The 18,621-nt window shown below is 39.5% G+C and overlaps 1 protein-coding gene and 1 long non-coding RNA gene across 3 annotated transcripts in view; both read left to right on the top strand.

Annotated features, from left to right (window-relative positions):
* The window catches only part of TRHDE (thyrotropin releasing hormone degrading enzyme), a 201,660-nt gene extending 195,163 nt beyond the window's left edge, over positions 1-6,497 (top strand). For both annotated transcript variants that reach the window (XM_080971159.1, XM_080971158.1), the window contains 3 exons: positions 1,413-1,553; positions 4,917-4,998; positions 5,727-6,497. In XM_080971159.1, the coding sequence (XP_080827285.1) occupies positions 1,413-1,553; positions 4,917-4,998; positions 5,727-5,870 (367 nt within the window). In that variant the 3' untranslated portion in view covers positions 5,871-6,497. The remainder of the gene's footprint in view (positions 1-1,412; positions 1,554-4,916; positions 4,999-5,726) is intronic.
* A 6,783-nt stretch (positions 6,498-13,280) lies between these two features.
* Positions 13,281-16,627, top strand: LOC308457411. The gene is made up of 2 exons (XR_013976892.1): positions 13,281-14,862; positions 15,230-16,627. It is a non-coding gene; the product is annotated as an uncharacterized lncRNA (long non-coding RNA).
* The last annotated feature ends 1,994 nt before the right edge of the window (positions 16,628-18,621 follow it).

The raw sequence follows: 18,621 nt of genomic DNA, 5'->3' as shown, positions 1-18,621 counted from the left end.
CCAATTAGTTTCCAAGCCCAATTCAGAGTGCTGGTTTTGACCTATAAAACCTTAAACAGCCCAGGATCCCATTACCTCAAGGACTGCCTCTCCCCATATGGACCAATCTGTACCCTGCAATCATTATTGGATGTGCTTCTTTGTGGGCCTCCTCTGTGAGAAGTCTGGAGGGCAGCAACACAAGAATGGACCTTTTCTGCAGTGGCTCCCTACTTGTAGAATGGTTTCCCCTGGCATCTTTGTTACATATCTTTAGGCACCAAGCAAACGCATTCTTTTTCTCTCAAGCCTTTGGCTAATTAAACAATCTATGGCCTTTTGAACTGGGGGTGGGGTATTGCTTTCACTTGTTATGGTATGTATTTGTGTGTTTTTATATTGTAAACTGCCATGTAGTCTTCGGACGAAAGGTGGTATAGAAAATTAATTAATTAAAAATAGGGATATTAGTCATAGTATCACTTTGTTCATTCTTTCACAAATTTAAGCATTTTTAAATCTCTCTTGTGGAAGTGTTTGTGTGTGTTTTAGTGGTTTTTCTTCTTCAGATTAGTTATTACTTGGTTAGTTCCAAGAGAATAGCATATAGCATAGAAGAAAAAACAGAGCAATACAAATACAGTGGTGCCTCGCAAGACGAAATTAATCCGTTCCGCGAGTCTCTTCGTCTTGCGGTTTTTTCGTCTTGCGAAGCAACCCTATTAGCGGATTAGCGCTATTAGCAGTTTAGCGGCTATTAACGGCTTAGCGGCTATTAACGGCTTAGCGGCTTTAAGAAAAAGGAAACAAACTCGCAAGAACTCGCAAGACGTTTCGTCTTGCGAAGCAAGCCCATAGGGAAATTCGTCTTGCGGAACGACTCAAAAAACGCAAAACCCTTTCGTCTTGTGAGGCATTCGTCTTGCGGGGCACCACTGTAATAGTATTTCAGATCTGCTCATGGCACAAGAAACACCCAGGACATATTTAAAGCTTTTTCCTAATAATCAAAATTGATATCTCCTTTTTGCAGATTTTCAAGACATATTTGTGTTATGTGGATAGCATTTCTTCCAAATCATATATTCCAAGTTTACTTGAAAATGATTGCAAATCTCACTTAAATTTTGGGTAAGCATAATCTCAGAGTAGCATTTAGGATGACATCTAAAATGAAGCAATTCAGTTTCAGGTTTTATCAAATATTTGCCATAGACCAATAGTAGAACAAAACACTTTTTTAATCACACACAGTTTTACTTCTTTTCTGTACTTATAAAACAAAAGTCCAGGAAAGCTTCTGCAATGAATTTCAAAATCATGTAGCAATTTCTAACCTTCATTGGGAAAGCCAGGATGTCTAATAGCTCGATATTTTAGTATTTATGCTGGCAACAACTAACCATTTCTCCTCCCTTCTCTTATTATTCAAGGCTTCTTAACCTGTCTCTCAATTCAGAAGTTGTCCTGGATCAGGATGCAATTGATGTCATAATCCATGTAGCTAGAAATCCACATGGAAGAGATCTTGCTTGGAAGTTTTTTAGAGAAAAATGGAAAATATTGAATGCAAGGTAAAATATATGCCTATCAAAACAAAACAAGTGAGAGTACTGGCCGCATCTTTCTGACAGCCATTTGCTTCTTCATTGTTTCAAATGTTTAGTTTAGTATTTATTTTATCTTAACAATAGTACATATTATACACATGCGTAAGTAAGCGTTTTGGATCTAAACCTCTTGTACATGGGGAAGTTAACACACAAACACACCCGTCTTCCCACCTGCTGTAGTGAGAGTTGAATCTGGGGAGAAATCTGTGACCATCCCCTCTCAATGCATTAGCAAAGTTGTCATTTATTACTTATAATGACAGTTAAAATACATTGCAGTTTTCATTACCAGTACTAATACAGTACAGTTTAGCCTGCATATACGTTATTTAGAGTTGGATCCAGACTAACAGAGCAATTCTAACCCTCAATCCTCCATGCTGAAGAGGGTTAGGATGTGGTGGAGGTTTCCTCCACTCAGATATGTTCAGCTCTACAAGCAGAGGGGGCTGTGTTGCAACAGAAATCCCCATTGCCCATTGAAAGTACAGCCAGGCGGTAGCTACCACCATTGGTATCCGCACCAGAGTAGCCAGCATAAACCACTGAAACAAGGTGTTTTGGGAACATATCTGGGCCAACCAAGGAACCACTCACTAAATCCTAAACCAGCCCAGCTACTGGTCATGGACCTGATTAAAGGCTCTTGAATGTGCTAGCAAAAGCTGGCTCAGTGAACTGGCAGTTTTACAGCAGCCCACCCCCCACATTTGCAATAAAGTTCCACCACTTTATAATGCTCCCAGGCATTATTTAGGATTGCAGCCTAAATTAGCTGAACTTTCTCCTTTCCTTTCAATGGGAAGAAATTATAATGACTGCATAGTGACATCCGTGGGAACTGAGTTCCATTAACTTAAGTCTGGATCTAGCCCATAAATTTTATGAAATGCCTTCTTTTCAGGTATCAGATTTTTCATTTAATACAATTTATTCATTCATTTTATGAAGTTTATTACCAGGGACCCGCTGGCTGCATTAAGTTAACCGTATCCAGATAAATAGCAAAGCAACAGCAGAGAAGAAGCAGGAACTTCGAGTTGTATCCAATTCTGAGTACTGAGTACTTAGTTCAATACAACTCTATAAATTGTTGTATCCAACTCTATAAGAGTTGTATCCAACTCAAGAGTAGGAATAAACATACTGAAATTAATTGCCATCACTAATCTAAGTCTATTGATTACAGTGTCTACACTAAGTAGAACTCAGTTGGATACAACCCCTAATTGCTTTTCTTTACCTGCAAAGGAGGGGAAAGAGAAAAGAAAATGTGCCAAGTCCAATGCTCACAGCAATTTATTCATAATTTCCCAAGTCTTGGTTTTGGAGAGTCATCTCAACTGAGTTATTGTTTTTGATACCATCCAGCTTTATTTTACTTTTAAAAAAGTTATGAGCTGTCAACTTCACTATTGTGGTAATATCCCAATCTAATATCTGTTCTTTCTTTGCTGATACAGCTCTTGGTATCCATTGTTTTGCAAGAAGTATGTTATATGTTAGCATAATACCCAGGGGACCTGATATTGATTGACTTTTTTAGTTCTTTTCTTTCTCAATATCCTATGAATCTATGACAATCTAACAAACGAATAGCCAACAAATTACAAGTCAAAACGGTTTATTTTGGTAAGGGTGGGCTGGAAAATACTTCTTAACATTCAAGCAATGTATAGGACAAACATGGGGGGGGGGAGAGAACAACATAAATTAAAAGTGAATTTAGAACTAGAATCCTTGAGGCAACATAATGTGAAAGAGAAACGGCAAGCTGTGACAAAGAGCATGATCCTTTGTAACACACGCAAATGATATCCTTAGTGACCCACTGACAGGCCATCACAGAGCCCAGTTTCTCATCTTCCTCCTTGCTATACCGGCATAGGTACTCAGTACACCAAGTCATTGTGATAGGTGGTCTCCCAGCTTGTGTTCCATGAGTAAGTGGAGCGGATCATGTTAGATGGAGATATGGGAGATATGTTCATATCACCCATTTCCCATGACAGCCTGGCTTGTTCCCTGTGCATATGCCAGAGGCAGGGGGGCAGGACTTACTATGCCCTTGGAGAGTAGGCTACTGCACCATCACAAGAGCAGAGAAATGCCCAGAATACCTATAATACAACAAAAGCAGAATTAAAAGCATCAGTATTTCGTAGGAAAAAAGTATCATGGCATTATTCACTTGAGAAGGGCAATGAAGGAGTCTTATCTTTTCCACTTAGAATACAGAATCACTGCCATGTAATTGCCATGTAATTTAAACAATTAAACTTAGAACGGTTGTGTCTTCCATTTTTAAGCAAAAGAGTGGATATAGCCTGTTAGATCCAATAAGTGTTAGTTTATAGTGGGAAAGGCCATACCTAAATGGTCATATAAATGTTGGTGAGTTCCCTCGCCTTTAGACTGTTAATGCCAGCATGTATTATGCAAAGAAGTTACAAACCAGCCAGAGAGTCTGTAGTTTGAATATCAGCTGGTCTTCCCCTAACTTCCTATTTTTAGTTTTGCCATTAATAAGCAGGTTCTTGACCCAGTGTGATCGGCTGGCTATGCTGCATAGAGAAAATTATTTATTTCATATTGCTTCAGTGAGCCAAATTGCTTTGAATGGAGTTTAGTAAGTATATTCTGGTATGATGAATTCAGATTTAGTGGATTCATATGCTCAACAGAAAGCATTTAATAAGTTTAGTGACAAAGGGGAAAAAACCATTATGCTGATGTAAATGTTTTATGTTTTAGCCTTAAGGATATGACCTAGCCTGGCTATTCTCTGCTTTTATGGATTAGACTGTATATATGGACCAGAACAGGGACGCGGGTGGCGCTGTGGGTAAAACCTCAGCGCCTAGGACCTGCCGATCAATGGTCGGCGGTTCGAATCCCGCAGTGGGGTGAGCTCCCGTCGTTCAGTCCCAGCTCCTGCCCACCTAGCAGTTCGAAAGCACCCTTAAGTGCAAGTAGATAAATAGGTACCGCTTTATAGCAGGAAGGTAAACGGCGTTCCGTGTGCTGCTCTGGTGCCGGTTCGCCGGAGCAGCTTTGTCACGCTGGCCACGTGACCCGGAAGTGTCTGCGGACAGCGCTGGCTTCCGGCCTCTAGAGTGAGATGAGCGCACAACCCTAGAGTCTGTCAAGACTGGCCCGTACGGGCAGGGGTACCTTTACCTTTACTTATGGACCAGAAACATAAGGAAAAACTGTAACTGTCATAATAAAACTTAAATGTAATAGATATATTTTAACATGTAAATAATCAAGGCATTATTGTTCAATCTATTTCATATTTGCATTTTTGACCTGGTGTTGAAGATATGGGGAAGCGTTATTTATGAATTCAAAACTTATCAGTGGAGTCACAGAATTTCTTAACACAGAGAGTGAACTAAATGAGGTAAATATTATGCAGTTCGGTGCTTGAAGTTATTTTGTATTCATGTTCGTTTTGATGTCTTAAGTCTTACATACCTAAAAGTAGCCGGGCTACATACAGTAGCCATAATGTTTTGTCATGTAATGATGCCTATCTCGGCTTCCTCAGCACCTTATAATGGTGTGTTTACAGAATGGCTGCACTAGAGTTTCATTTAAGGGAAAGGCAGCCTTTCCCTTAAATTCCCAAATCCTTTGTGTTTCTACTCAAGTACTTAAGTATGTTTTACTAGCCTAATCGAGCACATCTTTTATAATGGTTGATAAACTGGGGCTCTTCAGAGAAGAGCCTGAGTGTTTTAGTTTAACTTTAGCTTCTAAGTTACATTAGGAGTGTTTCCAATTTTCTGTATTTAGTTTCTTATGTAGGAGTAAAACTTGATAAGAGCCCAGCTGTCTGCAACATAAAGCAGCTGGGCTACAGGAGAGACGGAGGAAGTGATGTTAATATAATCAGGCATTGGCGCGTCAATATCTTCCAGCACAATTTGAAGCAATTGCATCACACCTAATTGATGCAGTCTGTTGCCTTATTGCATTTTGTAATAAATCTCCCTGTAAAATATTACAAGAACTTATTTCAAATGTAGAGCTTTGTCGTCAATATCCAACTTGTTCGTATGCTTTGGAAGAAAATAAAATATGCACATCTATTCAAGTCCAAATTAACCTGGGAAAATTGCATTTCAGCTAAAGAACTTTATAAAGACCTACGAGGAGGGATCTGCTGCCTCTTTCTCACGAGCTGTGGAAACAGTGGAAGCCAATGTCCGGTGGCAAATGCTTTATAAAGAAGAATTATTTCAGTGGCTGAGAAAATCACTGGCACACTAATCAGTGTTTCTGACCAAAACTTAGCACCAAATTGTGCAGCCAGGAGGAGAAGCACAGTGTGACATTCCAAGAACTTTTGACTGGAAGCACAATGAAGACTGGTTAAAATGGAAAGAATATATAGATATATTATATTTTTGCACCAATCTCCTCAAAACTAAAAGGCAAGGGAAGAAAAGAACTATGACAGAGAGAAAAGGTCATGAATGCTTACAAAACCAAGTCCCCACTGTACCATGGCCAAATGTGATATTAAGTGGTGCATGTAAATGTTAATGTCAGTTTTTTGGGGGGAGACCCTCAGAATATTTGTGCATGGTTGTATGGTTCCTGCCTGTATTCTAGCATGCTTACTTAAGGTGTCCATGTTTGTGTGTGAATTTCTGTTACATCGAAGATGGGCATTATGCAAAAGCACAAAGACTATGACAATCAGTGTCACAACAGCAACATAAGGTGGAAAGAAGAACGCAAACGATCCACTCAGCCTGTGACTAACTGTCACCTTTTCATGGTGTAGGTCAGTTATGTCAGCACTTAGATTGTCTCAGTTACGATTTGGACATTGAGCCTCTTTTTGAGTTGCAAATGATTATACAAATTAAATGCTCCCCTATTTTAGGTCAATGATACAGACACTATTAGAGAGATTTTATTCTCACAATATGTTATAATTCCAAAATTTATTCACTGTTGAACAGCTAACAACAAATTTAGCCCTCTGATCATCATACGTTTAAATGGTTTATGAAATGAGTTTCACATATGTTCTTGGACAAAATCCATAAATCACCCTTATGTGTGGATTTTAGTGTGCAAAAAATACTCATTAGGTGTGATGCAGAAAGTATGGTAATTAATTACACAGCTACCGATGCTTGATATCACGAAAAATATCAAATCAACAGAGAAAAATAAAACAGAATCTGTAGAGAAACAAGAAGATCTTCCTAAATAATGATCCAGTTGTAATGATCCAGTCACCCCCCCATGTCTTTTCAGCATAAGAGTGTTATTTATTCACACAAGCATCCCATAAAAAGTAAACAAGATGGCATTTGCAGCAATTTTTAATACTGTGGTAGCCTATGTTTAAAAGTAGTCTCTTGTATCTGTTCTACTTTTCATGTGAGGTATCTTCTAGAGCTTTTCAAAAGCTAGATCCTAAGCATAGTTACCACAGAATAAGCCCCACTGAATATTGTGGCAGTGCTCATTTTTTCTTCAAATACCTGTTAAATAATGAGCTTGCAAAAACGAAATAGTTTCTCTTCACAATTTGTACAACCCATTCATCAATCTTTGGAATGAATATTCACCTATATTATCTATCTAGTATAGAAAATCTTGACTAAAACCTACCAAGTCAATAGTCTTTTCTACTTCCCACAATATTTAGTTGCTTATTTTCTCTCTGTTCTCTGTCCTTCAACACAGGACTTGAATCATCACAATAACCAAAGGAAAGAAATATTTTATCTCGTCGTTGATTTTGGAGGGTGGCGCAGCTTAGATAATATCACAATAACAGCAACTGCCAGTTTTCACCTTATACAAGAGTCGTAAGTGGTAGCTTGGCTACAAGCCAGTCAGTAACACAACAGCATTGCTAACTGCAGAACTGGCAGTATTAGGTGGGTGTGGGGTGATCAGATATATACAATTGCTTCCATGGAGCTTTGTTCTTCAAAACCTGTCCATAATTGTGTACCTTGATTATTTTAATTTTGTTCCAGAGACAGTTTGCAATTTAGAAACATAGGAAGTCAAAGAAGTAAATAGAAATATGTATAGCCCTTGATACGTACTGCTATTGTCTTCACTGACTGGCAACTATAGGAAGACACTTATGCAAGCTATAATTTGAAATAACATTAACAAGCACTTGATAGTACTCTAATCCAGTGTTAAGTTCTCTTTTCTATAGCAAAGCATTATCTGGAGCTCTCTTTGTTCATCGAGTGAAGCCAAAAGGCCTTGTAAGCCACATGTAGCTTGCTGGATATTCAGATACATAGCTGTCAACTTACAGATTTGAAAATAAGGGACCAGCAGCCTTGAAAATAAGGGACCAGCAGCCAAAATAAGGGACCTGCAGCCTCACCTGTTCCAGGCACTCCAGTCTTCCTGTCCTCCTGCAGTCTGGTCAAACTCATGCTGGTAGCTTCGAGAACACTGTCCAACCAACTTAGTAACCAGAGGTTCAACTGAATAGAATCTGAATCACATGCACCACAAGGCCTATGCAGCCTCAACTTAAGATGGCTCCCTGGCCTCGCTTTGCACTGCAAAGTTTGCAGCAGTACATGCAACAAAATGGCGTCCAGCATTCAAAAAACCCCTCTGTTTGCATTAACTAGCCACACACAAGGCATGCAACCTCCACCCCCCCAGTCATTTAAGGGACATCCATCAATAAGGGACAGCAGCGGGACATGGCGCTAGAATAAGGGACTGTCCCTTCAAATAAGGGACACTTGACAGCTATGTTCAGATAGTGCTCCAAGACAAATGTATGGCAGTAATGTATATTTGGCCTTATGACATCCTCATCGTTTCCTGCAGCCTTTGTAGAGTAAAAGCCCAGGAAAAGGAATCAGAGCCAAGGCAAAGGGAGTAGTGTGAATACATGACAGATCAAAAGAAATAGACTGCCAGGGCAAGAGAAAGGGGGAATAAGCAGATAAAGTAGTGGCTATTGCTAGAAGGTAGGGAAAATGAGGATACCATGAACTAAGGGAGTTTGTTGTTGAAGGCAAATCTTTTGGGGCAAGCTTAGGGGTGGATAACTGGTGGCCCCCTAGTTGTTGGATTCCAACTCTATGGAAGCTTTGAACCAGCCAGCATGGTCAATAGTCAGGGATGGTTGGAATTGTAGTCCAAGAACAACTGGGGGACCACAGCTCCCTATCCCTCTCTTATGTTTTATATTACGTAAAGTTAGAAAATCTGGCCAGTGAACACCCATGGTATATGTATTCTATATAGCTGTTATGTCATGAGAATTAATGAAAATGGGGGGGAGGGAGGGTTCCAAGGCTTTTTAGATCACATCCTAGCAAAGTGTTGATGCAGTGGTGCATTTTGTAATTTCTTGCTTGGGGGGGGGGGAGAGGGAATCTGTGAATATGAAGAAAAGCATTCAAGTATTCTTGAATACTGAGCTTGCTTTCCTATTAGATCTACAGTAACCAGTTTTAAATTACTGAAAGACTGCATCTAAGTCCGTGTTATTCTTGCACATGGAGGTCTCCCCATCAGTGCAATTGGTTTCTGAGCATTGATTTCTAACTTCATCACAAAAGTTGAAACCCAAGCTTCTGACCTTTCCATTGATTGTGAGCTAATATAAGCAGGATGGCTCAAATCAGCGTGCACAGGATATGGTTTGCTGGTTGCTTTTATTCTGCTCTAAGTATTACTGTTCTTAAAAAGCACGTTGCTTTTCATTTAAATCTATGTATTTCAGTGGGAAATCAAAGACTTTTGGCTGGATTGAGCCCCAAACATCTAACTTTCATGGATACAGAACGATGAGAGCTGAGTTAGAAACATATTCTAGCCAAGCCTCTTTGCCACTTCCTATTTTCTCTTCTTGGGGTGATCTCTTTTGTTGGCTGTATAATGGTGGAGGGCTTTCTTACAGAAGGGTGGTCTCCTATCCATCTGGGTACCTGGCCTTCATGAGAAACAAAAATTAACAGCATAATCCTATACATATCTACTCAGATGCAAGCCCCATGGAGACTTGCTCCCAGGTAAGTGTGTATATGATTGCACCCTTTAAATAGATGTTCCAGGACTATAAAATACTGACCATAGTATTGTAGAGTTGGAAGGGACCCCATCTAGTCCAACCCCCAGCATTGCAGGAACCTTAACTACAGCATCCCTGACAGATGGCTCCCAAGAAGGAGAGTCCCCCACCTTTTGCGAGTGTGTGTTGAACAGCTCTTAACAGTTATTTCTAACATTAGTCGAAATTTCCTTTCTTGTAACTTGAAGCTATTGTTTCGGGTCCCAGCCTTCAGAACAGGAGAAAACAAGCTTGCTCTATCCTCCATGTGACAGCCGTTTAGATATTTGAAGATGGCTATCATAGCTCCTCTCAGTCTCCTCTAGAATAGAACATATCCAACTCCTTCAACTGTTCCTCATAAGGCTTGGTTTCCAGACCCTTGATAATCTTGGTTGTCCTCCTCTGCACATGTTTCAGCTTGTCAATATCCTAAATTGTGGTGCCCAGAACTGGACACACTACATCAGGTGTGGTCTGACCATGGCGGAATAGAGCAGTACTATGACTTCCTGTTATCTGGACACTATATTTATATAGATGTAGCCTAGAATAGCATTTGCTTTTTTGCTGCTACATCACACTGTTAACTCATGTTAAGCTTGCGGTCTACTAAGATCCTTTTCACATGTACTACTGGCAATCCAGGTGCCCCCCATCTAATATTTGTGCAGCTTATTCTTCCTGCTTAAGTGTAAAGCCTCACATTTGTCCCTACTGAAATTCAATGTATTTCAATGTGGGGGGGAAACCTATCTTAAATCCAAATTATCCCATTGAGCTTTGTTATGCAAAGGATTGGAATAATAGTTCTTCAAAGGGTATCATGGTGTGTACAGCACTGGAATTTTATGAACTTTGGTTTTCCAGGCTGCTGCAAAATATCTGTTTCTTGGTCCAAGTATGTGTTGTACTGAAGTCAGCCTTGTTCACTTTTTAAAGAATAAAGCTGTATTAGGTATGTTGCCAGAACTACAATAGCCAAACCTCAAACTAATACCAAAAACCATTAAAATTGACACTTTAGGACCAAACTAGATGTGGCTAGAATCATGCAACTTGCAGTTGTGCCATTGCTTTTTGGTGAACAAACAACAGCTACAGGGGGATCTGTATTCAGTTCAATGCAACAGGAATGGGGATTTAACTTTGACACTACCCATAATACTTATCCATAGCCTCCTCCTATCATTGCTTTTTATTAAATAAGCAAAAACAAGAATCAACCATGCAGTTGCCAGTTGAGTTATTGTTATCATGTGTCCCTTAGTTTGGAGGGAGTAATTAGGAACATAAGAGCCTACTGGATCAGACCAATGACCCATCTGGTCCAGCATGCTGTTCTCACAGATGCTTAGGGGAAGCCTGCAAACAGGACTTGAGCACAATAGCACTTTCACCTTCCACAGATTTGTGGAACAGCGTTGTATCAGTCTTTTATTTTTAATTCCTTTCCTCATGATCCATAGCATGAAATTTGCCTTCTTTACATCAGCTACATACTGGGCTGATGTTCTCATTGAGTTATCCCCTATGATCACAAGCTCACAGGAGGTCCTCTCCTCTTATTTCATGACTGCTAATCTTACTCAGAAGTCTTTGGTGAAATACCATGTTGCAAGCTTTTTGAAAGTCAAATACACCCTTGTCAACCAGATCATGTCTATCTGTGTGATTGTTGATACTCTCAAAGAACTCTAATATGTTCATGAGACTAACTTGTCCTTGCATAGCTTCTGCCAGGCTTGTGTTGCTATATTTGCTTATTTTATCTCTAACGATACTTTCCACTAGTTTCCTCAGGACAGACATTTAATCTTACTGGCCTGTAATTTCCAGGAACCCTCCCACAATCCTATTAATAAATTCATGATACATAGGCCACTTTCCAGTCCTGAGGTGGGGGGGGGGGCAATCCAGGATAAATTTCACATCTGGATTCTTTGAGAATTATCAGGTGGATGCCGTCTGTACCAGGCAATTTGCTAGTTTTTATTTTGTCTACTAATCCTAGAATCTCATCTGTCCTAACCACTATTTGTCTCAGTTCTTCAGACACCTTTCAAAGTTAGTTTCAGGCACATGGTTCTGCCCTGTATCTTCCATTGTGAAGACAAATGTAAACAATTCATTCAGCTTCTCAGCAATCTCTTTATCATCCTTTAACACCTCTTTGAGTCTCTTGTCATCCAAAGGTCTAACTGGCTCCACAGTCTTCTATGACTTATATATTTAAAGAACTTGTTGTTTGTCTTAATGTTTTTTGTAATGTGTTGCTCAAATTCTTGTTTAGCATTCCTTGCTTTCTGCTTGCTTCCCCTCCCCCCCAAAAAAATTGTGTTCCTTTTTGTTCTCCTCATTTGGGCAGGACTACAGTTTTTTGATGGAAATCTTCTTGTCTCTAATAGCTTCTTTTACTCTGATTGTTAACCACATCTCTTGGCCCTCGCAGTACCTCTCCTGAACTACGGTATACACTCCAGCTCAGTTTCTAATATTGTGTTTCGAAACAACTTCCAATCAATTTGGAGTAATCTGACCTTCTTGACTTTTCATTTCTACTTGCTTTTCACCAATCTCATTTTAGATAATTCTCCTCTTTTGAATTTGCATGTGTTGGGTTTATTTATTTATTTGGCAATTTAATTTAATCCCACTATGGTCACTGCCCCCGGGCTTGACAAAATTTACATCTCACACTCAAGTCCAGGGTCTCCACACTCTGGTCAGTTCCATGACCAATTGTTGCAGAGCACAGTCACTTAGGGTATCTAGAAATTTTGCCTCTTTATTGTGACAAACACTTATTTAGCCCGTCTGTGTGAGGGTGGTTGAAGTCAGCCTTGCTGCATTGCCTCTTTTTGGATTCTTCCATGATCTCATTCTTCATCTGAAGGTCCCTCCCTGATAGTTTTGATTGGGGGATGATAGCCCGTCATCTGTGCTAAATTACTCTTGGTATCACCACCCACAACAGCCCTATGGAAGAATCTACCTCTTTGGGACACAACCCTTGTATGCCCTTCCTATAGTTTATATCCAGAGATAACCATGTCTCAGTGGTTCTCTCTGTTCTACCAGGTTTCCTTTATGCCTACCTACCATATCAATGCCCTCCTCTAAGACCTAGAACTCCAGTTCACCCATCTTGTCTCAGAGGCTTCTAGCATTGGCATAGAAACATTTGTATGCAGTCTCTCTTTCCAAGTGTCTCTGGCACTTGTGTTTGACCTGTAGTGCTTTGGCCTCTCTGAATTGTTATCCCGTGGACTTGGTTCTATGCATCCCCCATTAAAATTTTCATCAATTTTATCAAGTCCAGCTCCAAGGGTCTTCTGGCAGTTCCCTCACTGCGAGAAGTGAGGTTACAGGGAACCAGGCAGAGGGCCTTCTCGGGAGTGGTGCTTGTCCTATGGAATGCCCTCCCATCAGATTTCAAGGAAATAAACAACTATCTGATGTTTAGAAGACATCTGGAGGCAACCATGTTTAGGGAATGTTTGATGTTGCTTTATTATTATTATTATTGTTGGTGGTGATGTTCAGTTGGGAGCCACCCAGAGTGGCTGGGGAAACCCAGCCAGATGGGTGGGTTATAAATAATGAATTATTATTATTATTTATTATTATTTTCAATCTGGGGGAAATTTGTTCCAAAGTGGACACTCTTCAGCTTCTGTTGTGTCTCCCTCGCACACAGACACCCTGCAATCTGTTTAGAAGATGCTTTTCTACTATTTTGATTTTAAGCGCCAATGGTTTGAAGAGGAGCCTGTCCCCCTTAAAGAGGTCCAGCATGTCCAGAATATTCCCCAGTGACTAACAAATCCAACCCTACATCTCACAACACCATTGTCTCATCTATGCATCGACACTACAGAGCTGTGCCAAGTGAATTCACCAAAGTATGCTTAAAATGAACATACCACCGCAATGTTGAACTTAGATAATATGAGTTTGATGGGGTTTCCCCCCCCCCATCACTGTGTGGCACAACTGGCCTAGTGTGAATGTATCGCCATAATCCTGGCATCAATTTACATATTTGTTGGTTCAAACCACCAATAGACTGTGACAGGCGGTATAGAAATTTAATAAATAAAGTAAAAGTAAGTAACCTTTTGAGATGGCCTCAGCTTTCAGAACTTAGAGCGCTTTTGGCTGGTAAATCTTTTCCATTTGTTTCTGGTGTGTTTATTTTATTTTTCTACCAGGCAAGATACAAATTTCAGAGAAAAGTAGCGGGAGGGGGAATCTGTTTTAAATGTTACTGCATTTTGTTACTGTGTTTTGTTAACCACGACTGAGGTGGAGGAATTGGTTATCTATTTATGCAGCCTGAAGGACTTCTGACTAGCACACTACTTGGTTTTGTTCAGAGTAAAAAAACAATCAGCCTGTGATGTTCAGAAATACACACTTAGCATGTTCATAGTTACTTTATATATACTTTCACAGTTGCATATATATGACTCAATATTTTGTTTCTTTTCATGTAGCATTGTGATCCTGAACACTGGCATAATGTAGCAGCTGAGAGTGTTGTAAATGTGGAGGGTCATGGTTTAAATCTCACCTCAGCGGCAAAACTCACAAGCTATCAATTGACCTAATTTACAGGGTTGTTGTCAGGATTTGTGAGATAATTTAAGTAACGCATTGTGAGCATACTGAAGTGATATATAAATGCTAAGTGTTACGAACACACACAATATTCCACTATTATGATCCGTTATACTATAATTTGCAACTTTCAGGATATTGTATCATTTACAGACAGTGTCTCAACTTTCACGGCTTAGAAATTTGGAGTCAGAAGACTCAGAGTCTCCAATATGGAACATACATTGCATTTTGGACTGCATTGATGATGGCATTACTGTAAACTAACAACTGTTCATCTATATGTTGACTAAAAACAGCTAACTAAAATACATGTAAATATAATTTTGATGTCTTGTTATGATATGTGAGTAAAGCAGGCATTTATGTTGACAAGAATGTCATAGCAGATCCTGAATCTAAAATTGTATAGAAGAGGTTCATTTCCCCCCCTATTTTTACAGAAGCTGAATATGTATATGAGGCACATTATGCTGATAGCTGATCTTTTGTTCTTTACTATTCGATACTGTACAAGTGGCAGTGGCAATAAACAACTGATAGCAAAGCACATTTTATCTAAGAAATACAGTGGTGCCTCGCAAGACGAAATTAATCCGTTCCGCGAGAGTCTTCATCTAGCGGTTTTTTCGTCTTGCGAAGCAACCCTATTAGCGGCTTAACGGATTAGCGCTATTAGCGGTTTAGCGGCTATTAAAGGCTTAAAGGCTTAGCGGATTAGCTGCTAAAAGGCTATTAAAGGCTATTAAAGGCTTAGCAGATTAGATAAAGGGGGGGAAAGCGGAAAAAAACCCTCAAGACTCGCAAGACATTTTCGTCTTGCGAAGCAAGCCCATAGGGAAATTCGTCCTGCGAAGCAACTCAAAAACGGAAAACCCTTTCGTCTAGCGGGTTTTCCGTCTTGCGAGGCATTCGTCTTGCGGGGCACCACTGTATACAGATCCTAACATCACATAGCAGAAAAGTACTGTAGATAAATGGTAATAACAGAAGAGGTATAATTCTGGTAATTCTGTCTAGCTTTTAGATTGCTTTGTACTTTAAAATTAGAATCCCCGCAACTTTCAAATCTTTGGGTTTTTTTGGCAAATATTCTTTATAATGTACATATTTATACATATGTTATCAGTAGTTCTGTACACAAGATACAATTCAGAATAAATAGAAGACTAATCCAGGTACAGTTTGTGCACCGGTGCACACTGAGTGCATGGCTGTGTGTACATGATAATGGTCCCTAGCACAACAAAAAGGAATTTCATTCCACCATATGTGCATAGTGGAACTCCTGTGCAACTGAGGAGTGTTTGACCTGAACTACCTTTCTATTTTAAAACAAAACACACGTCACTGTACAACAAATAGTCCTCACTCTGTGTATACAGAGGTGACCTGATTCAGAAGTCCTGGTGTTCATAGTGTGGAAGATCCCCCAATTTATTTTTAAAAATGAGTTGGACAAGAGCTCTGTGTGTGCACTGGAGCCCGTGCAGTTTCAGATTGCATACTATATATATTTATGTCTCTTGGTCTTAGACTCATTGTTTAAGCATAACCTTTGTTTGTTTGATTTTTGACTCTGGATTCTGCCTAATAAAAGCCCTGCAGTCTTTTATGGATATCATTGATACACTTGTATTGCCAGTGCATCCTTAAAGGTTCCAATTCAACAGATCTGTTTGATCACATGCTTAAATCCATTCTTCCTAAGAAAAGCACATCAATTATATTCAGTCTCAACACAGCAGAAGATAAGCACATAAGTAGTACGGAAACTCTGATGGTTGCTTAAGTTTAAATACAGTTCTGTATTTTTGTGTGGCTGATTTAACCATACAGGCCTAAAGGCATATCCGTTCTTCGTATTGAATATAAAGATATATAGCTTAAGTCAGAATTCTCGATGCCACACGATTTCAAAAAATCTTACATGATTTCAAAAAATCACACCTATCTTCATTTACGTCTCTTGGGGATAAGAATGGATGCATTTGTAGTAAATATTACTGGAAAATAAAAGCATCAAGCAATTTAAAGCATTGACCAAATAAAATATGAGTTTATATTACCGTTTACTGCAAGTATTTTTGTATGATATGCCTTTAAACCTAATTCCATACTGAACCAGTATGTATTCAACATGAAATTTTTATTCCATTCTAACCAAGGATTCACTAAATGGATTTTTTTCTAAATGAGAAACTTTATCTTCTGTATTTTAAGCAGAATAAATTTGAATTTTGTCTCTGATAATAAAATTTTGTATAGTAATGTATAATTCATCACTGTCTTAATTTTCCCACATGTGGAGACAAGTATAACAAGAATCACACTCTCAGCCTTTGATTGTGTTTTGTTTTTTGTTAAGAGTCTAGTAATTCCAAAAGGGTGCAATATACAGCACCTTTTAGAAACACACAAGGTAGAGACTCACTTTTGACATAAATTTGGGGAGTGAAATTACATCAGTGGAAATATTTGTATAATTTACATACCATTTCCTTTAAAAAAAAAAGCTAACTTATTTTCACAATGATTGACTAAATACTTGAACTGAAGCAATTATTCCAATTTTACTCATATAAAATCATCTAGAATAGCAAAGTGGTGGAACACCGAGGAGTGATTCTGAATGAAAATAAATTCTGAATTTTTTTTTTGTTCTTTGTTTTGGGTGTTACAATACAATACTTTAAGGTCGGGTGGGGTGGTATGGAAGGGTCTACTAATACATCAGTGAAAACTCAAGTCCTTAAGATAGGTTTATTTATTCATGGGTTACCTTTTCATAAAGAATCCCATGTGAGGATATCTGTTCAAGCCCACCCCATAAGTTTCATGAAATCAACAATATTTGTACCCAGACAGTCTGTGTTAGATTAAATGCACATTATACCTATGGTAATTCACATGCAAACCAGAAGTAGTTTGATCCAAACCTAATTAAGTATGTGGGGGTTCTCCAGTCATAAGTACTAGAATTAAGGCCCACTGGTTTCAGTGGAACTTAACAGTCTATAATTGTGCTTAGAATTGCAGCCTATTATACCGGCTTCCAACCAAAATTCCCCCTTTTAGAAAGTTTGTAGACTGAATTGCCTGGGGAACTGGTAATCACTACAGAGATTACTACTTTTATTTGGCTTTCAAAAGCAAATCCAGAAGGACATGACTTCTGCACTTCTAGTCAGGCTTTTGAGACTCCCATTTCTGACCATAGCCTCCAGACTGACCTTTGGTGAGCTGTTATTTAAAAAGAGAGAGTACTTTTACAAAGTACTAGGAACTGAACAGCAAACAAACTGGGAAATGAATTCCTGGTGCACATCAGCACAACATATGATCCACCATGTACAACATAACTAACCACCTACTGAAGAATTGTGCCGCAACCAGAAGATCTTATACAAATGTCACACGCACCCCTAATACAGCTCAGAATATATCTTGAATATTTTTGAATGTATGTGAGCATACACAAATATGAAGACTGTCTTTCAGGAAATCAAAGTGATAGCCCACTCATTTTATAACCAAACTGCATCCTGTCAGGCTAATGCCCTAGCTGGGAAGCACCACAGCAACACTTCTTAATTAGGAAGTGTTGTTTTCAGAATCCAAGTCTCAACCCTGTGCTCCTCCTTTGATAGCATAGGGCAGGGGTCAGCAAAGTTTTTCAGCAGGGGGCCGGTTCACTAGTCCCTCAGACCTTGTGGGGGGCTGGGCTATATTTTTTTTTGAGGAGGGAGAACGAATTTCTATACCCCACAAATAACCCAGAGATGCATTTTAAATAAAAGGACACATTCTACTCATGTAAAAACACCAGGCAGGCCCCACAAATAACCCAGAGATGCATTTTATATAAAAGGGCACATTCTACTCATGTAAAAACATGCTGATTACTGGATCATCTGCGGGCCAGATTTAGAAGGTGCTTTGGCCGGATCCGGCCCCCAGGCCTTAGTTTGCCTACCCATGGCATAGGGCAAAGGAGTGTTCAATACAGTTGTAGTAGAAGGATAATGTGTGAAGTTACCTTCTGGTGAACATTGGTTCAGTAGCACTGTCTGTGCTACTGTTGCAGCAGACACTTTCCAATGCCTCAGACTGAGATCTTTCCCAGACGGAGGCATTTCTGCTACTGGTGCAACTGGACTTCTCCGTGACCCTTCCCCTCTGCAGGGAGGCGGGACCGATTCAGATGGTCCGCCCCCGCCACTTAATGGATCCAAATGGTTTCCAGAGAGTGGTAGGTTTTATCCCATGTTGATGGCCTTTCAGCTGATTCCCTGGTGGCCCGCTGGAATGTGGAGTTAACCAGGGCTATTG

The sequence above is a fragment of the Podarcis pityusensis genome, assembly GCF_964106645.2.
Source record: "Podarcis pityusensis genome assembly, chromosome: 10".
Taxonomy (NCBI): Eukaryota; Metazoa; Chordata; class Lepidosauria; order Squamata; family Lacertidae; genus Podarcis; species Podarcis pityusensis.
The sequence above is the reverse complement of the archived record's forward strand: the minus strand, read 5'-3'. Positions and strand labels throughout refer to the sequence as shown.